At 41.6% G+C, this 23,254-nt stretch overlaps 1 protein-coding gene across 1 annotated transcript in view; it reads left to right on the forward strand.

Moving 5' to 3' along the window:
• Positions 1–23,254, forward strand: part of RNF32 (ring finger protein 32) — a 286,397-nt gene that overhangs the window by 259,735 nt on the left and 3,408 nt on the right. Inside the window, exon 8 of the mRNA XM_069209246.1 lies at positions 1,910–2,077. Within this exon, the coding sequence (XP_069065347.1) occupies positions 1,910–2,077 (168 nt within the window). The remainder of the gene's footprint in view (positions 1–1,909; positions 2,078–23,254) is intronic.

Genomic DNA, 23,254 nt, shown 5'->3' on the forward strand with positions numbered 1-23,254 from the left:
ATTTTCTTACCTTTTTAATAGAAGAGTGCACATTATTAGTATATCTTCTTGAAAGCTGTGATCCAGAGTGTTTTAGAGATAGTGGCGTGTTTTTCATTTTTTGCTACCTCACATAGATTTCTGGACTTGAAGATTTTTTTTCGAACTGAAGATGATTTAGTCTCAAAGATAAGAATCTTGTATAGCTTCCTTTTTGTTCTCAGATACTTCAGGTCAGCCTTCTCCAACAGGTAGCTTGTTAGTTATTGGTGGCTCTCCGGCTACCTTAAAGTAGCTCTCCTGTGTGCAACCCAGCCTAATAAATTAAAAGCTTTTGCTTGGTTAAATATCTCTATGTATACAGAAATTGAGAACTATGTATTGGAGACCAAACTGTATGTATTTTCAGAACTTATATGGTGATGCTGGGAGAAAAATGGTTGAATTTCCAAAATATATCTAAAGCTAATATCTGTGTGAAAAAACATGTGGCATTGGGGCAGACATTTTGCTAATAAGATTACTAATAATATGAGTAGCTTAGAGTAATTTTCATTGAACATCAGTAGCACTTATTACAAAACTTTGGAGGTTTAGATTTGTGAGAATTGGTCAGCCGCCATATTTGTTTCAATGATCTTGGGATTTTTCATTTGTCACTGAGTACCTTAGCGAAAAATTTGGCCCTACTTTTTTACTTTCTCTTTTTTTAATTTCAGTTGTGTGGATTTGTCCAGGGTATTCAATATGGTGCCTTGATATTGTGACATCATCAATGTCTTCATCAAAGGGATTTTGTTTTTAGAAAGGAGTGGCATATAGCACTTTCTACAGTGTCATGGTTGGTTAGCTCTGTAACCCAATGTTTAGGTCTTCTTAGTTGTCCTCTTTCAAATATAAGATCATGGGAGAGTCAGTCTACTGGTAGAGGGGATTTAGACCTGATCAGGCCTACTGGTGCTATGATCAGGTCCAGGGTGGGCCTTTTTATATTGGTGGGTGGTCAGCAGTGATCTAACTGATTGTTGCTAGTCTGAATGGATGACGATTGTGTGATTATTTTGTTATTTTAGTCTCTCCAGTGCAGCTTGGAAGAAAGCATTATTCTCATTGTGTCTGTCATGAAATTGATAAGCTGTTCCACAAACTCTTTGTTGGGAGGTGGGGGGTGGTACATAATATGTGGTACATAATTTGTATCTTAATGGATTTGTTTTTCTCATATTTGATTTCACTCTAGATGCTTTGTAGTATTGGTGATTCTGCATTATTCAGCTTCATACAAGTAAATTGTTATTTGTTGATAACAGCCACTACTCTATCTGTTTAATCTATGCTATCTAGGAGTATGTATGAGAATCCTGCAGGGATTAGAGGCCAATATCAGCTGTGAAGCTTTGTTGAGTTATGTCTCAGTCAGCAGGAAGAAGTTAAATTGTGCCATTTTATGAGATGTGATATTTCAGTAGAATTGCTAGATGTGGACCTGCAGTTGTGTAGAATCACATTGCATGTTGTCTCTTTGAAGATATTCTTTACTATGAGAGTAATCTTCATTTCAATTAAGTATTTACTATTGAGATTTTGCTCACATAGATTCCACTTTTTTGAAAGGAGTGGACAATTTGTTGAGTGGAGCATCTGACCCTAATTTGCACTCACTTTTGTTATTGCTGCTATTGTTCTAAAATGTGTAAATACCATCCAAGTCCATTTTAATGCTACACCATGGGTCTCAAAGACGTTAGGGTAAAAGTCCACTGTGCTATGGCAACTTGAATGTTAAAATACGTGTAGCACCAACTCTAGGTTACACAACGAATCATAAAAATAAACATAACAGGTTTCCTGCATTACGTTTATGCCTACATAAGCAGGTATTAAAATGTTTTCTTTATGCTTGTCTGAGTGATGTTTGTTTCACTTGCAGTTCAAGGAAATAAGCAGTAGGATACTGAAGTCATATGATACCAACATCGATGAATTATTTTCAGAAATTGATCAATGCATTGCCGTAAGCCGAAATGTGCTGCAGCAGTTAGGAGATACGTTTGTCCCAGAACTGTCTGAAGAAGAATGGGAAAAAATCCAAATGAAGGTATGTTACTAGCTAGCTTGATTGTTAAATTATATAGAAGAAGACACCATATACAGGTGAGAGAGTCTCATTTAATCCAGTCACCACCTCTCCTCATGCAGCAACAACACCACAACACCAACATTCTAAACTGCCTCCAGGTGGAACCATCATATTAGGAGGGAATAACCGGGGGAAATGAACATTCCATTTGAAGGGGACAAATAAGCAATTAATTTTGCTTTTACTAATTGACCAAAAAAAACATTAACTTTCACTCAACATTATAACTTTGATCTTCTATAGTAGCTAACCATGTGCTAGCTGGCCTCCATGAACAGATGACCTATGAACTATACTTAAGAACTGGTAATAGCTAATGTCACATATGATGAAAGTAAACAAAAAAAAGTGTTCCTTATGGAACATTTTGTTGTTATTTGGAGTATTGTAAACCAGGTAGGACTAAACAGATCGGAACAAGATTAGCTATTTTATTTAATCCAATATTTGAAAGTATTAGCTCGCATTGGAAAGAAGTTATTCCCCACTCTCCAAGAAAAGGGGGGTTCCCATGTGCAGTATTGACACCCTGAATAATGAGAGCACTCAAGCTAAAACAGTCAAACTTTGAACACCATTTGTCCAATGGAATGAAAGTGTGTTCCTATGTCTGCTCCCTTGATTAGTATCCAATTGTAAATCACAGCAGGACTTAAACCCTGTGGTGCCTCACACTTATCCGAAGCCAGATGTTGCTCACAGGGTAGTATCTTTCTTTGATAAATTGTTGTCTCTGCTAACATGAGGGCAAGAAAGAGAAACTAGTAGCATTTATAATAGTAACTAAGGATCATGTGATCAACTACTCTGAGAGTATGCATTCAACAATGCATTCCTAGTCGAATTGCTAAAAGGGGCAGTGGGAGCTACTATAGAGCCGATGCAAGGCCTGGCTCTCCTTAGTGTATGGCCATCCGTAAATTTTCAGATCTAAAAAAAAAAAACACTGATAAATGTGGGCCTTCTCATGGCAAAAATAGACATCATCCAGAAGTGGGGGAGGGAGATGGCTCCATACTTCTGGCAATGGGAGGAAGGAATGCATCACTGCAAAATACTGGAAAAGAGAGGGGTATAGGGGCAGGGGCTGTGAGAAGAACTTTGAAAAGATGTGGGGTCAGTGGAACTTGGAGGCATGAACTTGGACATTTGGGAATTGGTAGATATAGCACTGATTGTAAGATTATTAGGTGGGGTGGGTGGACGAGTAGGGGTGGCAATATATGCTGGAACTGGTGTGGGATGCTGAAAGGGTGCACTATGATTGGATCGGAGCAATGCTTATTCATTGTTGCTGTTTATAATAAATACAAATAAAAATGTAAATAAATAAATAAATAAAAACAATGCATTTCTACATAAGACCACCAAGTACAATAGGTTTCTTCAAGGAATAAGTCCTTCCTTAAAACATCCATCCTTACACCAACCACATGTGAGAATTGCCCATCAGCAACCTTGATTATACTGTATACTACTTTTCCTCATCACAGTTCCCTTCTAATACAGTTGAGTCACCACAAGAGATGGGCACCTTTTCGCAGAGTATTATTCATCCTGCTGGAGGAGGAGCCTAAAGAGGGGCCTTCTTCTAAGAGACTTCTTGTGTTTTATCCCACAACCTTAAAATTAATGATCCAATTTTCAATAATATCACCAAGTGTGGTAGCAAGGGTGGAAGGAACAGTTAGACTCAGGGTGAAGACGATTAACTGTTTGCAAGTGAGGCGTTGCTACACTGTGCCTCTTCCTCATCACAGTCCTAAACCAGTACAAATGTACCAAGGAAAATACCAGCATTTGATCATAGATCTATTGAATTCTGAACATACCTAGAAGCATAGTGAAGTACTTCACTAAGGACAGCCAACTCAGATGAGACCACATTGTGATGTTTGTAGTGAGGGGTAAAATTGAAAAGCAAAACCCATTTCATTGTCCAACAGAGGTGCACCAGGCAAATGGCTTATGTTGCAAAGAAGCCTGTTTTGGAGAGACCTTGAATTAAAGTATAGCAGCTACTTGTCACTGTTTATCGACCCTAGAGCCCACACAGCATGTGTACCTACTCAAGGCAACATTTTCATCCCTTTATGTACTGAACCTCTGACCACAAAAGGTGAATAAGAGACATGAAAAGTAGCAGTCCAGGAAAGGGGAACTTTGACTATCCTCTCTCCATTAAGTTTAATCTGCTTTCAGACCGGTTTCCACCATGTATAGAGTCTCAGAAAATTCAGTTTCTCCTTCTCTTCAGCTGTTACATGTAAATTCTTGGAGAGTTTGTCAAAAGCATGAACCTCTACAATGTACCAATATGAAGATGGCATTCCACCATACCTCGTGCTGATTGTGGATTAAGGTATCGCCACATTGGAGAAAGTGTTATGTAAATTGAAGATTGGTTGTTTCCTCATCACTTAAAGCATAATCTGAGGACCTGTATCTTTCCTTTCAGAGAAGGTAGATTGTACTTTCTCTTGTATGATTGCAAAGCTCTTTTTCGTCAAATGCAGAATCTGTGTTCCTTATCCACAACATGCAGTGTTGCATAGTGAAAGTAGTCCAATCTTAGCTGTGAATATTGACAATATTATTAACAAGGAATAACCTGAGGTAAGAAATAGCTGTGTAGGATGTGGTATCCTCTTCACAGACCTCCCAGAACATTAATAGACTGCAAGGAGCGGTACAATACAGCGTTAGCCCTGATGTTGTTCTCATCTACCTGCTGTTTCTGCTATAGCACACCTGTCCTAATCAGCCCACAGTGCCCCCCAGCTGATGTCCAGTGATTGCTCAGAACACCATGCCTAAAGAATAATGTACTTAACTTTAGTAACTTTCTATCTGGTGGATTGTCCTGCTCCCCCAGATTCCTTAGCTGGACAGCCCATCATGGCGCATATTGGATCTGGAAATGTTGTAATGGCACGGCATAACAGTGCTGTATGACATTGATGCGGCTAGGTCTTTTATTATTATTATTATTATTATGTCACTCTTTACTATGTAAACCACATCTTTGTGAGTGACATCAATCTCAATCAGATTTCTATGCTGATATAGTGGAATGGATGGGATAGATGGAAGTGAAAAAAACGGAACTGCCATGGGAGGACTCTAACAAATCTACAGGAGATAGACGACCCACCGAGAAGTTAACCAGGGTAAAAAAGTTGTTGTAATGGAGAGACATTACCATTCCCATACTATCCTTCCTTGATGTGGGTTGAGACCAGCACACCCAAAAAAACAACTGCATATCAGCCCTCTCAGAAAGTGATATTTCTCCATATCCAAGCAATAATGCTTTACCAAAGTATGCAAATAGCCACCTGACAAATTATTTTCACAGCACTTCTTTTAGCAATGCAGAAGTAGTATCAACTCGTATAGTCAACTGAGCTGTATAACTCGTCGGCAGAGTTTCGCTTGCATGTCCATAACAGTGACTACAAGAGAAATCCATCTGGAAACGTTTGTTGAGTCACATACCTCTGTAGCTTTCTACCCGCATAAACAAAGAGAGAACGTACTCAAGAAAAACAAAGGCTACAGTTCCATTGGCATTCACCAGATGACAAGGGCAAAATGTATGCAGCAAAAGGAAGGAAGGGGTTGAAGGGATTTGACGAGATATGGGGAAACAACTGAGGAGATGGGAGAAGTGATAAAGTTACTTAAAGGGGAAATACTACAGGTCACCCCTGGTGAAAAGATTGGAGCTGACAGAGCAAAGGGGAAACGTAGAAAAAGGAGGAGTGAGTGAAGAGGATAAAATGCATGGAGTTATTATATTACAATTGGTATAGTAAAATAAAAAAAATCAAATAAAAGAGACGAGGAGGGATCATGGCTTTGGGAAAAAAAGTGGGGGGCAAGAATTTGAGACAGAATTCAGAAGAAGAGGGGCTCTGTGGAAGTTAGAGGAATGGGGAGAAAATAAATGGGCTCAGAGGATCTATCCTCAAGAAGAGATACAACACATACATTTACAGGAAAATAGGCATTAATCAAGAGGATTTTGACAGAAGGTAGACAATGCATATCTGCAAAGGTTCCAAATGGTTCAGCAGACTTGTTTTGTCAGTTCTTCTTGTTCCTGGAGAATATTTATCTGTAGCACTCATAACACCAGGTGAATATCCTAAGATAGGGCAAGTAACCTCACCTCTGGGCTGATTTAAAACCTTAAGTGCACTTCAAACAATCAATGGCTGCATGGGATCATATCCCCAAAAAAGGCCAGTAATGTGTATTGTTCAAAGCAAAGTGCTTGTTCCAAACTTGAAAAAAGAGTGAGTGGAGGAATCACATTTACTTTCTCCATGGAGAGAAAAATTTAAAACAATACATAGCCCATGCACATTATTCATCTTTGTCACTTTCAAACAAAACTGCTAAGAAATGAAAGTACAGAACGGAAAAACAATCACCGTACAGGAGAGAAAATGTGATAAATTAAATAGAAGGGAATTGCATCTAGAGGGGCCAAAAAACACACAGGGCAAGAAAGTGGTGGCCCAAGGTAGGGAACCAATAACTTGGTTTATTAAAAATGAATATCCGCAGCCTACAGGAATTCAAAACCAGTTATAATACAGTGGAATACCCACTTTGCATCACAGTAGCTCTAAAACTGTAGCACACCCCATTAGGGTGGATCCAATATATAACATGAAAGACACTTAAAAATAAAAACCATCCTTGCAGATGGAGTTATATCTTTATCTGTGTAGCAACTAACCCAATGGACAAATAAATGCTGAGTAAAACGCCACAGGAAAGCCAAGGCATAACACCAAGTATACTAAATAAAAGGTGAAATCAGCAAAGAACGATTGTATATGTAGTATTTATTTTGTGACTCAGATAGGGTAGAAGCAATATTAAAGTCAATAGCTTAAACAAATCAAGGAGAGAATGGTCACTCGTTGATGGTGCAAAGCAGCATTACTGCAGAAATGCTTGGTGGGTGGTAAAATATGTAAGGAATGTTTAAGGGACTTTTGATATTCTGTTCACTAACATCCAGATATTCTTTAAATATTCATGTTGTTGCCTGATAATGTGATACATCATCAGTATATCGAAACAAAAACTTTTTTTTTAATTCGGTATGAAAAAATTCATCCATTACAGCAAATAATCACCAATACATTGTTAAAATAACAATAAAACCATATATAGTAAAAAACACCCATCAAGAATATAAACATATAAAAACCTCATTCATAAAAAACAATAAGACAGAAGAATTCATTCTAAAAACTCTACATTTTTACGCCAAGTAATAGCTCCCTTCAGGAATGATCCCAGGCCCTTCCACACCAATACATCTGAGGCCATTTGCAACCACATAAAAGCAGGACGATATTGCACAAAACCCTTGGGCCTTAGGAGAGGTAATAAAAATTTAGTTCTAAATGGTGCATAAAAAACACAAAACAATGTAAAATGGGGCAAGGTCTGTTGGGACACCCCATCACAGGGACAAGGTCTAATACATTTTTCCCCATACTGTCCTAGCGGGAAACACAAATTACTTCTAATGATCCCCAGACGGAATCGAGTTATAAGAGACCTTTCCCTCACATCCTTTATCCCTAACAGATAGCGCTCAGGACCCACCCACATCTTTAGCATGATGAAATCCCTTATTGATTTTTTCCCTGATAATGTGATAACTTTGTGCTGCCCATGCTATAGCATTATTTCATCCATATTCTTTTGAAAGAGAACATATACCTTTAAGCCACATACTTGTATTTAATGGTAGATGGATAAAACAAGGTGGGCTGGAGCTTAAGAACCATGGTCATAATTTGTCTCATAAAAAACCTTATGCACAAAAGTGTATTTGTACAAGTAAAGGGGATTGTGTTGTAAATTATGATGTGAGGGCATTTATGTTAATGTTCATGCTTAGAACTTCTGTGATTTATAGAATGCAGGGGGTACTCACATCCAGTTGTCCCTTGGCTGGCCTGGTATCAGTCCAGTCTACCATCAATCGTCTATAAGGAATGAGTGAAAATATTTGATAACTAGCTAATAGTCTTGGAAAGAGAGAACTTTCGCCCTGAGAGAAAAACTTAGATTTGTTAATATGCACCTTTACAAGGAAGGACAACATATCAAGCACCAAGGTCATGAAAGCAAAGAGAAGGCTAAACAGATTTGCAGAGTCAGTCAAAATGGCAATGGTGCATCACAAATTCTACATCCACCCAAAGAGATATAATGAGACCATAGATGACTCGGTGGTTAGATGGCGAGAGTTGACAATTAAATGTCAGAATGGCAAGGTGATGGATGAACTAATAAGGGACTAGTTCATTGTGTTCCGATGGAAAAATACACAAGTGATTGGGGGTGGTTCAAAATCATCCTGTAAAATCTGAAATCGCCACAATAGTAGACGAATCTTGTTGTTGTATGAAAGAATTAGAAACTGTAGAGCACAAGAAGGGAACACAGTTGCAAGTGGTAGTAGCAACCAGTAAAAGTACTGGGAGAGTAGGCAATATAGGAAAGAATGTGATTCAGGAGGGGGGACTCTAGGTGAGGGAGTGAGTTGCTCTGTTCAAAGTCGAGGTTATGTTTTGCAGTTAATAGGGAGTACAGACAATGTGGGAGGAGAGATCACTTTGCCAGAAAATGTAGAGACGAGTGGTATGGGCATTGTGGTGATAATGAGTGAGGAAGCAGTGGAAGCCGCAAATATAGTGTGGGGAAGCATGTTAGATGTCATTGGACACTTGAGATAGATACTGTATTCAGGGATAGGTATACCTCCAGGAAACTTAATGTAGCAAGGTCAGGTCCACATATTCTGGAATGGGTTCATCAGTTCCACATTCATATTTTCATCAACCTGAGGAGAGAAAGTCAAGTGATTGTAGAGGAGGACACCAACATTGACAAGATCGTGAAGGACCATGGTCGGGTGTTTGAAAATAGGTTGGGGCTCTTGGAGAGATATGTCCACAAGACCAAAGTAGGAATTATGTGATACCCATGAGACACAAGGCCTGGAGGATACCTATAACGGAGAGTGAAAGTGGGAAAAAATGGGTACAAATGCTATCTGACGGGGTAATTAAATTAGTGAAGGCACAGGAATGTGTTTCTCCTGTGGTCATTACTAGGAAGACAGATGTTAAGTTCAGGTTTTGCATCAACCTCAGGAGCTATAACAAAAACTATCAAGGATACCTTTCCTTTACCCAACATTAATGACATGGTCCTGTTGAATGTTGGGGACTACTTCTCCAAGTACGATTTGAGCATTGCTTACTACCAGATTGAATTGCATCAAGGGTCTAAGGTTTTGACTGTGTTTATATCTTCAGAATAAGTGGTTCAGTTCACTCATCTTGCATTTGAGCTTGCTTCTGAAGCAAGTGTCTTTTAGAGGATGATGAACCAGCTGTTTGTAGATCAGAGAAATATCAGGGCAACATACTGGTTTTTCAGATGTCTGTGGAGCACAACTTGTTACTGAAGGCTGTGTTGGAAAGCTTAAGGGAGTCCAGTTCCACAATAAAATAAGACAATGTATGTTTTTAGTGTCTGAAATTAGATATCTGGGGTATGTTACTGCTGCAGAAGAAGTGACATCGAAATCAAATGTATTAGAAGCTATCAAGTGTTCACTGGGCAAGGATCAGGTATGTTCATTTATGGGGTAAAATATAATTAATAAAATGAGACCAAAACAACAGAAATCCAATCTGTAGACCGGAGTTATGCATTTTTAGCGATTTTAAGGAAAACAGAGCAGAGAAGCAAATAGCGCCAGTTACAGATATCTGGTCACACTGGATCAGGACAAAGTCACAGGTTTAGGATTACTACAATGGAGCACAGACCAGGAACAGGACCAAGTTTGGCCCGCTGAGATAGTACTTTGTGTCCTTGAAATGAAGATGCAAAGTCTATTTCGACCTTCACTGCGGTGCGCTGAGGAGCCATTGAGCAGGAGTTTTACTGCATGTTCCAGTATAGATATGCATCACGCTAGGTCAGTGCCATTTAATTCTGTGATCAGGAGCTGCAATGCCGGCATCGAGCCACCGGTTTGGAGCTGCTTTGCGGAGACTTACCTCAACATGCCTTGCACTGGGTCAGTGCTGGTGAAGATGCCATTCAGGAGTTGCAATACAAGGTGCAGCACACTGTGTTGGTTCTGGGGAAGCCGCCAATATGTAGCTGGTAATGCTAGGACTTGCATCAAGATGCATTAAGCTGTGTTGGTCCCAGGAAAGACACCGGTCTGGAGCTAATCATGTGCAGACTTTCATCAAGATGCATCACTTTGCGTTGATTCCAAAGAAGCTGTCAGTCAGGAACTTTTGTGTCCCTCCAGCTCAGAACAGGCGGCCAAACAACTGACCTTTGGAGACACTCTGGTAGTCATGGGTTCAACCAGCAAGGCAGGCCTCAGGCAGCAGAGTAGTCCTTGTAGAGTTCACAGGTCAAGGAGTGTTCTGAAGAGTGATCCTTAGGGCCCAACATTTATACCTGTTGCCAACTTCAAAGTGGGAGAAATTCCTAGACTCCCCCTCCACTCTGCCCCCATCTAGTTCTGCAATTTTCTTCCTTCCCCTGCCCAAGCACCAAGATGTGTGGGGTGACACAAGGCTAGTGTGAAGTTACTTCTCAGTTCAGGAGGAAGCCCCTGTTGAAATGCAAGTGTGGTAAGTTAGCCCCTACCCATCTTGTCAAGAGGGCCCATCCTGTCAACACCTACTCCCTCTTTGTGACACTGTCTGAGAGGAATACTTGAACGCTGACTGCCATCTATGCCGTCATGTAGCCCACAAGATAGGCGCCAAATACTTAGGACAAGAAAATGCTGACTGTCTAAAAGTGGTATTTTCAGAATTTTTACTTAAAATGTTACTATATTATAAGTGCATACAATTCTCTAGAGACCAAACATGGCAGTCCCACCTGTTTTCTATCAAAAGTTATCACTTATTGAACATAATAAGGTAACCCATGGGAGAGGTAGGCCTTGCTATAGTGAAAACTAATTTAAGAGTTTTTCACTATCAGGACGTGTTAAAACTTAAAAGTATATGCCCAATGTTAGAAATGGGGCCTCTGACTGGCAGCCAGTTTGCACCCTGTCCAAGCAGGGACGCTCACTCTAGTCAATGCAAGGGAGATACACACTCAAGATAACCCCTGCTCACACCCTTGGTAGCTTGACACAAGCAGTCAGGCTTATCTCAAAGGCAATGTGTAAAGTATTTGTACCAACACACACAGTAATACAGTGAAAACACTACATAATGGACACCACACCAGTTTTGAAAAATAGGTAATATTCATCTAAATCAAACAAGACCAAAACAACAAAAATCCAAAGTAAACAAGTCAAGATATGAATTTTCAGTCTTACTCCATAGGAAACAATGGAAACGTTAATTTTACACAAAGTACCTGGTTTGCATCAAACATTAAGCCGCATGGGCGAGCGTGCATCAGAAAAGTAAACGATGCATCACTTCCTAACTCGCAAATGAGGCCTTGCATCGTTTCTTCTCTGGCTGGGTCGGCGATGTGTTGTTTTTCTCCCCAGCAAGAGAGCAAAATGTTGATTTCCGGACAGGACACCTCTGATCCAGGCGATGACTTTGACGCCCAGTGAAGATATGTTAGAATTCCGGTTGCACGGTGTTTGAAAACCGTGCTACGTGGGATTTGCATCATTATTAGCAGCCGCAAACGGGTATTGCATAGTTTCTCCAGCCGCGATGCATCGCTTTTAGGCGCATTGCAAGCGGTGTGTCAAAAATGTCCCTGCACGGTGTTCTGTGCGTGCATTTCAGTCCTTGTTCTGCCAGCTTCACCTCTCAAGGGCTCAGGGACTGGACAGGGAACAACTTTGCAGGGCAGGTGTCTCAGCAGAGAGTCCTGGTGCTGGCAGAGGAAGTCTTTGATGGACCTTAGAATTCAAAACAGGAGGCAAGCTCAATACAAGCCTTTGGAGATTCTTCACAGGCAGGAGTATACAACAAAGTCCAGTCTCTGTCCCCTCTCAGGCAGAAGCAGCAACTGCAGGCCAACCTAGCAAATCACAGCCACAGGCAAAGAGGCAGTACTTTTCCAGCTCGCCAGTTCTTCTCCTTGGCAGAGGTTCCTCTTGATTCCAGAAGGAGTCTAAAAATCTGGGGTTTTGGGTCCACTACTTATACCCCTTTCTGCCTTTGAAGTAAGCAAACTTCAAAGGAGAATCTCTGTTGTTCACAAGATCCTGCCATGCCCAGGCCTGGCTCCAGACTCACACCAGGGGGTTGGAGACTGCATTTTGTGAGGGCAGGCACAACCCATTCAGGTGTAAGTGACCCCTCCAATCTAACCCAGATGGCCCATCGGGTATGCAGGCTACACCCCAACTCCCTTTGTTTTACTGTCTAGAGGGGATTCACAAGCAGCTACACAAGCATGCAGAGTCACAGACTACTTTAAGCAAGAAAATGCCCACTTTCTAAAAGTGGCATTTTCAAAATGACAATTTAAAACCAACTTTACCAAAAGATGTATTTTTTAATTGTGAGTTCAGAGACACCAATTTCCATATTTCTGTCGGCTTTCAAAGGGAAAATACACTTAAAAGTTATTTAAAGGCAGCCCCCACGTTAACCTATGAAAGAGTTAGGCCTTGTAACAGTGAAAACGGAATTTGGCAGTATTTCACTGTTAGGACATGTAACACACATCAGTACATGTCCCACCTTTAACACACACTGCACCCTGCCCATGGGGCTCCTAGGGCTAACCTTAGGTGTGCCTTACATTTTTAAAAAGGGAAGGTTTAGGCCTGGCAAGTGGGTACACTTGCCAGGTTGAATTGACAGTTTAAAAACTACACACAGACGCTGCAGGTCTGAGCCATGTTTATAGGGCTACTATTGTGGGTGGCACAATCAGTGCTGCAGGCCCACTAGTAACATTTGATTTGCAGGCCCTGGGCACTTATAGTGCACTTTCCTAGGAACTTACTAGTAAACCAAATATGCTAATCTGGGATAAACCAATACAATTTAAACAGAGATAGTATGCACTTTAGCTCTGATTAGCAGTGGAAAAGTGCCCAGAGTCCTAAAGCCAGCAAAAATTGTTCAGAACAAAATAGTAAGAAGGAGGCAAAAAGTTTGGGGATGACCCTGCAAAAAGGGCCATGTCCAACACCCAACATTTTAAATACAATGCCCCCTGCCCCAAGAGCTGTCTAGGGCCTACCATGTGGTGAATTACATGTGTGAAAAAAGTAGATTTAGGCTTGGCAAAATGTTTATTTTACCAGGTTGAAGTGGAAGGTCTGATACATGTTTTAAAAGGGCTGCTTAAGTTGGTGGCACAACAAGTGCTGCAGTCCACCAGTAGCATTTAATTTACAGGTCATGGGTACAAGTAGTACCACTGTACTTGGGACTTATAAGTAAGCAAATGAGTTACTTACCTGTTACTGCATGTATCCAATATTTGATTCTTTCATAGATTCACATGCTTGAATCATTCCCCGTAGTCGAAGTGGGAGTCCCACAGTACCATAGTAAAGCAGTATGTAATAGTATCATAGGCTATAATGGCAACGGAACCCATTTTAATAGCTTATCTAAGTCCTTTTTTATTTTTATTTTTTAAAAGGACCAGTCTTGAACCACAAACAATCAGACGACACAACCCTCTAGAATGCTTCCAGCAGAGGCTGAATTCCTCAGATTTTCCAAGCACAAGTGGGAATAAAAATTTCAATCTATGAGGTGAGCTTTTAAGGGGAGAAGGGTGAGTCACTTGTAAATCCATGAAGGATACCAATACTGGATAACTCCAGTTAAAAGTAAGTAACTCATTTTCTTATCCAGTATTGGATCTTTCATAGATTCACATGCTTGAATCAGAATAGCAAGCACTAATTTAGGCAATTCAAGGACCCTTAGAGGATGTTGGGTAGAGTAATACATTTTATAGTGAGGCATACAATATATATATATATGTATATATATATATATATATTAGAAAATCATAAGAATTTGTATCTAACCCTTATAGTAATATAGCAATTGAAAAAGGCAGTATACAGTTGACTGAAAAGTTTTTAATATGAATATAAATACCTTTATTTAAAGAGACTCACCTTATTGGAATAGATGGAGTAATACAGCTTGTCCTACTGCTGCATCGCTGCATTGTGCTGACTCTCGGCAGCAGTACTACGTGAACAAGTGGGTGCTCTTCCACTTCGCAGCACAACATATTTTCTCCAAAGGGATTTCTGCGAACAGAGTAGCTGAAATGGATACTGCTATTGTAGAATGAGGTTTAGCTCTTTTCGTTAGGGGTTTGCCCCCCTTGGAATGGCAAAACTGAATTGTTGCTGAGGTCCATCTTGCTGTTGTTGCTTTCATTGCTGCAGTCATTTGAGGCCCTTGACCATAAGAGACCAGCAGTTGATACGTTTTACGAATCTGTTTAGTACGGTGGAGGTAGAACTTAAGACACTGCTTAATGTCTTAAGTATGGAGAGCCCTTTCAGCTGGCGTGATAGGACTGGGAAAGAATGTTTGAAGTATGATAGGTTCATTGAGATGAACTTGAGAAGGAACTTTAGGAATGCATTTTAGATTTGTTCTAAGAAGTACACATTTGTCTATGAAACGTAGAAAAGGTTCAAGGGTCATGAAGGGCTGTATCTCACTGATTCTTGTGATGGATGTGAGAGTGAGTAGTAAAGCAACTTTCCATGAGAGGAACGTTAGGTCAGCCTTATGAATGGATTCAAAAAGAGGCTTCATTAATTGTGAGAGGACCACATTGAGATGCCATTCCAGGGGAGGAGCTTGCACCGGTGGGAAAGCTCTGAACAGCCCTTTCATGAATTGCTTAATGAATCTTATGGAGCAGAGAGATGTAGTTTGTGTAGAATGTTTGTACCTTGAAATTGTGACAAGGTGAACCTTAATTGATGTATGAACAAGGCTTGACTTGGCTAGTGAAAGGAGATAAGGTATAATCTGTTCAGCAGAGGCTTCAAAGAGATGCAAATTATTCTTTTGACACCAGGAACAGAATCTTTTCCACTTTAGCCTGTAAGATTTGCCCGTACTCTCCACCCTTGCTTTGGATAATGTATCTCTGCATTCTTGTGATGTTCAGGTTTTGAAACTCCCAGAACTCAGGAGCTGTGCATCCAATGGTAGAGAAGGTGGCTCCGGGTGTAAACTCTGGCCCTAGTTCATCATAAGGAGAGTTCACTTTTTCAGAAGGTGTATTGAATCAGTCACTGACAGGAGAATGAGTTCCATAAACCAGTGCTGTCTGGGCCACTTGGGAGTGATCAGAATGAGGCAACAGTGTTTCGGTTTGCATTTTGCTGAGAAATTTGGGAATTAGTGGAAAGGGGAGGAAGTGTATGCATTAATTCTGAACCATCGCATCAAAAGGGCATTCCATCATGTCCCCATGAATGGGTATCAACTGGCATAAAACTGGCATTTGGTGTTACTGTCTGTCGCGAAAGGATCCAACACCAGTTTGCCCCATCGTGAGAAAATCTGGTCCAATTCCAGTTGATCCAGTTCCCACTCATGGCAACTATCTCTGGTTCTGCTGAGAATGTCTGCCACGGTGTTGTTCACCCCTGATATGTGCTCAGCTCATAGAAATATGTTAACCAGTTCCAAAGATCTTGAGGTTCTTGAGAAGGGGATAGAGGTCAGGTTCCTCCTTGCTTGTTGATGTAATAAAGGCTGGTCATGTTGTAAGTACATACCAGCATGGAGGACCCTGCTGTCCGTGGCAGAAAAGCTTTTAGAGTGAGATATAATGCTTTTCGTTCTAGGTGACTGATGTGCGGTGATTTTCAATGTGAGGACCATTTCCCCTGGATTTGAAGTCCTGTAGGTAGCCGCCCTAGGCCTCCAAGGAAGGATCCATTGTGATGATAAAGTCTGGTACTGCCGTCGGGACTGTTAGACCTTGAGAAAGATGATTTATATGAGACCCCATGCTAGTCCCTTTTTCATCCTTGGAGTAATAGTGATAAGGTATTCAAAGGAGCCTTGTGATTGGATCCATTGTATCTGTAGATACTCTTTTAATGGCCTCATCTTTAGTAGGGCCAGCTGAACTAGATTTATTGCAGAGGAGATCATCCCCAGGAGTGGCGTGAATGATCTTACAGAAACAGGCTTTATTTTGGAGATTTGCAGAGCCAGGTTGGACAGCCTTCATTGCCTGTCTTGTGATATATAAGCTTTCTTCTCGATTATGTCGAGGTTTGCACCCAAGAACATTATCCTTTGATTTTGAGTGGTGGGTGATTTTTGATAGTTTACAATGAGGCTAGCCTGTGAAACAGTAAGAGGCTGGCCCTGGTAGCTTTGGAAGCTTTTTCCACTGATGAGGCTTTCAGCAGCCAGTTGTCTAGCAGGGGAATACCTGATGACCTTGTTTCCTGAGTGCTGCTGCCACAGAGGCGAGGCATTTTTTGAAGATTCGAAGGACTGACTTTAGGCCGAAGGGAAGGACTCTGAATTGAAAATGGGTACCGGCCACAGTGAAACAGATATATATGCTCTGCTTGGGATGTATGGGGATGTGGAAGTATGCATCCTGCAAATCCAATGATGTGATGTGATCTCTGCTGTTTAACAGATGAAGGAAGTCTGATCGAGTACCCATATGGAAAGATTGTGCAGAATTTTTTTCAGTTTTCTGATGTCTGGTTTGGGCCTCCATTCTGCTGTCTTTTTTTGCACTTGAAAAAAACGGGAACAGAATCCCATTCCTTTTTAATGAAAAGGAACCTTTTCAATCACACCCTTGGCCAGCATAATTAAGGCTTCTTTCCTCAATAAGTGAACACGACATGGGTGCGCTCCTTTCAGAAGATTATTTGGTGGTCTTTGCACAAACTCTAAGGTATGGCCATAATTGACTAAATCCAACACCCATTTGTCTGATGGTATCTCCTTCCGTTGGCGAAGGTAGTTGAAGATATTTGCATCCACATAGGTGGAAGGAGCAGATGTAGCTGGTACTTGGTCCAGGTCATTGTTTGTGGTCTGCATCGCGTCCCTGGGGGTTGCTTTCAGCGTGCACTGCTTGTTGAAAGCTGTTGAGAGCGGCTGGTGATACACCTGATGATACGAGGGCCTATATTACAACTGAAGGTGAAAGTGCTGGGGCTATTGGTAGCCACCTCTGTAAGAGGAGAAATCTATTCACCTGATGTCTCCAAAGGGCAATTTCTTGAACTTTGAAGTACGGAGAAATCTAGCATTGTCAGTATCTATTTTTATTGCCAATAAGGTGTCATCAATATGCTTCCCAAACAATGTTTTGCCATCGTTGGCCATGTCCAAGAATTTTGATTGGACCTCCGGTCTAAAAGATGTGGCCTTTAGCCATCCTTGACATCTTAAAACTGCTGCTCCAGCTAACTGGCAGAAACTGTGGAAATGATGTTGAGAGCAATATCTATAAACTTTCAAGAAGTATGTTCACCATCCTGCAGTATCTTCTTTGTTTCAGGCTTCTTGTCTTCAGGGATGATATCAAGTAAGCGCTGACATCTGACCACATTTGGGGATCATAGCACCCCAGAATCGCAAGGGCATAAGAGAGAATCTCTCTCTTACATTGTCCAGGTGTCTGCAGACATGGGAACCAAGGGATTTTTGAATGCCTTTGCACCGCCTATGAGGTGACAGTTAGGCTTAGGGTGACTGATGAGGGAAGCCAGGGGATCATCTGTGGCTTTGTATTTTTTGACCAGGCGAGGTGGGACTCAAGGTATAGTCAGATTTTTCATAATTTTAATTCCTCCATTCCAGATGTAATCTGTGATGGGGATGACTCTCACAGACTTCCTAGCCTGCTCCTCAAAATTGTGAAGAAAACAGTCTGACTGTTTAACATAGGTTGGGGGATGAAATCGTGCTGCAGCTCAGTTGATTGGAAACCCCCAATGTCTTCTGGAGGAGAGTCTGAAGAATGAGGCGGCGGAGGAGATAGAGTAGGGACCACAAAATCATCCCATTTGTCCTGCAGATGTTGTGGAGCAAGGATTTTGCCTTCTTCCCTCTCCTCCTCTGAAGAAGTGTTATCCTCCCTTGGAGGTACAGCAATAGTTCAGGCTCATGTTGACCTGCGCATCGGACGTGGAGGAATGTTTCTTGGCATGGCTGGAGAAACAGTCTTAGGTTGTGTAGGCTGCTGTTCTTGAAGAGGTTCAGGAAGCCTTCTCCTGCAGACCTGCAGCATAGTCTGAAAATCTTGAAACAACGCAGGAGGCATTTGTATACCATCTTGCCGAGGCTGTGGATATTCATAATGCTCATAATGCCTGCTATGAGGGATGTAATAAGGATCATAACACTGCTGTTCATCTTTGTCATCTTCCTTCTAATACTTCACGTGAAGTTCTGAAGGACTGTGTGCGTTCTAAAAGGCCCCTAATCATCTGATTCTTCCCAATCCATTAAATGGCTTGGTAGCAAAGCTGAGACTTTATGTGGGGAAGTCACTTCAGGTCACAAGGCAGTTTTTGTGATCTTTATTGTAGTCATCAACAACGTAAATGTGAATTGAGATGTCTAAGGTAAAAATTCTCTCGATGATGATGATGATGCTGCCATCGAAGGTGCTGTCATCGGCGATGATGTTGTTGACTGCACCATTGTCAGTGGTGTTGCTGATGCCATCTTCATCGGCGGTAGCTTTTTCAACTGTGTTGGAGATGTCATATCAACTGTTGACAGTGACTTGGTGTAAGACAATACCTTGGCGGTGAAATGGGAGCACTGATGGTGGCCGTAGTCGATGTTTTCGATAATGATGATGTCGTCAGGAACATGGTGAGGGTCACTGTAGTAGTCGATACTAACGACAACGGCATTTTGAGAGGCGTTTTAGACCTCAACGGGTATGATGAGGGAGAACGGTGCTGCTCCTTTTTCTTCACAGATGGAGTAGAAGGTTGGGAGGAAGCCGGCCCTGTGGAGATAAGCTTAATTCTTTCCTTTCTTTGAGGGTCTTTGTGGTGTAACTTCAAGGCCTTCCTGCTCTCCTCAGAAACCCCGTGGTCAGAGGATTTTGACTTTTTATGCGGCCTAATAGATGAAACACTGTCTTCATCAGAAGAACTGGATTTTTGGGATTTAGACAGCTGTAGCCACAGAAGTAATCTTCCATCTAGATCTCTCAGTGTTTTTGAGGAAAACTTACCTGGTGTTGGAGGTAAGCAAGTAGAGACTCTGTGTGGGTTGTCCACATGTAATCTTTTCTTCTCACAGGACTTACAGGACCGGAACAGGCCCTTCTTAGAGGATTCAGACATTGTAGATGCAAAAAAGTAGAATTCACATGAAAAAACTGAGCAGAGCTCAAGGAAACTCCCTTCAAACAACGTGCGGCAGAACATCTGAGGGATTTAGCCTCTGATGGTAGCATTCTAGTGGGTGTTGTTGCCTGATTGGTTATAATTCAAGTTTGGTCCTTTTTTTAAAAAAAAAGGACATAAATAGGCTATTAAACTGGTTTTGCATTACCATTATAGCCTATGATACTAAAACATACTGTTTATCATGGTACAGTGGGACTTCCACTTCGACAGGGAATGATTCAAGAAAGTGAAAGATCCAGTACTGGATAATTTAAATATACCAACTGGATGTAAACCTTTTTACGCTGTTTAAAGGAGTGAGTACAAGCACTTTGACAGTAAAGTGCACCAAGTGCTAAGGCCAAGAAAAAGGAAGCAAAAGTTTGAGAAGACTGCCATAATGCCATCTGGTCTAACATCTATCATTCTTAAAAACCTGTTTTTTTTGTCTAGAGGTTCTACCTATAAGGACCCTTCATTCAAAAGGGTAAGGAGTTCCACCTCAAAAATTAAACCAAGTTTAGGAGAACATGTCCTAGTTTAAAGAAGGCGGCTTGGGAGTGACATAAAGAGCAGGGCATTGCCCTTGCCCCGATGATCAGTTGTTATCATCTTTCAACTGGTGGAGAAATGAGGGACACCTTGCCACTCCCACGCCCCACCAGAAGTGGTAGTGTACGTTTGAGTGTATTCGAAGAGGTTTTAAAGCTGCAGAGCCATCAGAGTATGGCTGGAGTAGGATCTGCTGCTGGTGATGGCATTTCCTGAATCCACAAACACCATTAAGGGTCCTGGAGGTATTGTGGATTAAGCAACTAATGACACCTATGTAGTTTATTTTCTTTAAGTTTACTTATTTCAACTTTGCATTCTTCACACCCAACCAATTTAACTCTTGTCTCCTTCAACATGAACTGCAATTGGATAATGGCCCAACTCCTCTCATTAGTACCAACAGGAACAACACAATTGATCGTTAACTGTGTCCCAGGCTTATCATCATGTTTGTCTCAATTTCTGAGTATTGGCGGGGGATGCCTAACAGTGACTAATAGTGGTCAGTAAAATGTCCTTTCCTGTAGCACCTACCTGTCTGAAATGTCAGTGTTGGAACCATTTTATAACTTAGATGCCTTACAAACCTTTATTTGAAAATGTATTGGGGATCAGTACTGATTATGTGCATATTCTAATTGTAAATGTTCGTGTGTTCCCTTAAGATAAGCATTCTTTTGGGGGTTGTTAAAAAAAAGTGTCCACCTTACTCCATGTCTTTTATTGTGGTTTTAGTTAGCACCTGTTAAAAAACAACTTGTTACATATTCAAATTGATTGAGGTCAGGGTTGACAAGTTTTATTGCTGATGTTGCACTTTAGGACAGCTTTCTCAGTATTGCATAACAAGAACACATATATGGAATGGATGCTCCCAAGGGTCACTGTACCCTTAGTTCCTTGCCAGCATCTGCAAACATGGAATTATACACCTCTTTAGTTTAATGTAAATGACTGCTTGGACGATAAAGTTAAATTGAGCACAGATTCATTGTTATATTAGAAGGATATGCCCTGACTGAAGGAAACAATCCAAGTATAAGGATTCTAAGGACACATTTACACACATTTTGCATTGTGATTGTGACACTTTTTTTGGCGCAGCCATGATACAAAGTGCTAGTCAAAATTTACAAAGCCATGCAAGGGCCAATTTGTGTCACCTTGCGTGGCATGGCAAACACAAGTAACGCAGTGCATTGGGCAGCATTGCTGTTAGAAATGGGGTATTTGGTTGGCAGTCATGTGACCCCCTGTCCAAACAAGGACCATCACTCTAGTCAGGATAAGTCACACACAATCCAAATTATCCTGTGCCCACCCTCTGGTAGCTTGGCACTGAGCAGTCAGCTTAACTTAGAAGGCAAGGTGTAACCCATTTGTGCAATAGATCATGCAGTAACACAGTATAAATACCACACAGACACACCACACAGGTTTAGAAAAATATAGCATATTTATCTGACGATGCAGAGAAATCCTGTGTGTGCAGGACATAGTCACAGGAGCTGCGTCGATCCGGTGGGCGATGCAGGGAAATTTCTGTCACACGCCAGGCGCTGCATCGATTCCTTTCGCAGGAAGTCTGGCTGCGTCGTTCAAGCTCAGCTATGCGTTGATCCAGTGGGCCGTGAGTATGCAGATGTGTGCAGGTGTGACTGAGCATCTTGTGTTTGGGGTTGTCTGAGTGAAATGCACAAGGGAACTGTCAACTGACCCAGCCAAACGTGAATTGTAAGGCACAGAATGATTTAAGTGCAAAGAAATGCTCACTTTCTAAAAGTGGCATTTCAAAAATAGTAATATTAAATCCAACTTCACCAGTCAACAGGATTTTGTGTTACCATTCTGTCCATACTAAATATGACCTTCAAACAGTATATGGGGTTAGCCATACTGTTAGCCTATGAAAGGAGCAGGCCTCACAGCAGTGTAAAACGAATTTAGGAGTTTTACACTACCAGGACATGTACACTACACAGGTACGTGTCCAGCCTTTTCCCTACATGGTACCCTGCCCTATGGGTTAACTATGGCCTACCTTAGGGGTGACTTATATGTAGAAAAAGGGGAGTTTAAGGCTTGGCAAGTACTTTTAAATGCCAAGTCGAATTGGCAGTGAAACTGCACACACAGGCCTTGCAATGGCAGGCCTGTGACATGGTTAGGGGGCTACTTATGTGGGTGGCACAATCAGTGAGCATTTAATCTACAGGCCCTGGACACATGTAGTGCACTTTTACTAGGGACTTTTAAGTACATTAAATAAGCCAATTGGGTATGAGCCAATGTCACCATGTTTTAAGGGAAAAAGCATATGCACTTTAATACTGGTACATATGCTTGTTAGCAGTGATAAAGTGTGCAGAGCCTAAAACCAGCAAAAACAGTGTCAAAAAGTGAAGGGAGGCAGGCAAAACGTTGAGGGTGACCACCCTAAGGCTGTCAGGTCTAACAGTTGTGTTACACTGCCCAGGTTTGAGAAATGTGGTAGCCAGAGGCCAATCTTTAAGAGCTAATTGTGTACTGTGGGTAGGCAATATACTAGAGGAGGGCTGTACTCTGAGGTTATCGGTCTTCTCTATGAACTGATGCTTGCCATCAAGGGGCATGTTCTTGAGGTTTGCGTTAGAACCCAGTAGGATACATCAAAGCATAACAGCACAACGTGAAGGCTGTGACCATGGATTGAGCTGCACTTCAGGTTCTGATCGGAGGCATCTAAACTGTTATTGACCAAATCAGAAAGTAGCTTTCTCATGTGGCCCAGTAGATTGATGACTAAGTCTTGCCAGTTCCCATGTGGGAGTTTACATAGCAGCCCAGGAGACAGGTGGCGTTTGGAGGATGAGGGTGCCAGAGATTAATATTTTATCAGGCGCGACCCGTCCTTTAGGGTGGAGGGGCCACGCCCCACCACTTTTTGCCTCTCATGAAGAGTGCCTGTCAGGCTGAGCAAAGGTCAGCCTGAGAGACACTCTTCATGTTCAGATCAGGCAGCCAGGAGCTAGACATGCACGATTTGCACAGACTCCTGGCTGCCTGTGCTGAACATTACTGGGCTGAAGAGGTCACAGCTCCTATGGGCTTGACCTCCTTGGCTCAGCAAAGGTGCCTCGAGGCCCTTCACCTCAGTGATGAGGGGAAGCGTCACCGATTTACTTCGACTTAGG

This window comes from Pleurodeles waltl, chromosome 10 (assembly GCF_031143425.1).
Source record: "Pleurodeles waltl isolate 20211129_DDA chromosome 10, aPleWal1.hap1.20221129, whole genome shotgun sequence".
Lineage (NCBI taxonomy): Eukaryota > Metazoa > Chordata > Amphibia > Caudata > Salamandridae > Pleurodeles > Pleurodeles waltl.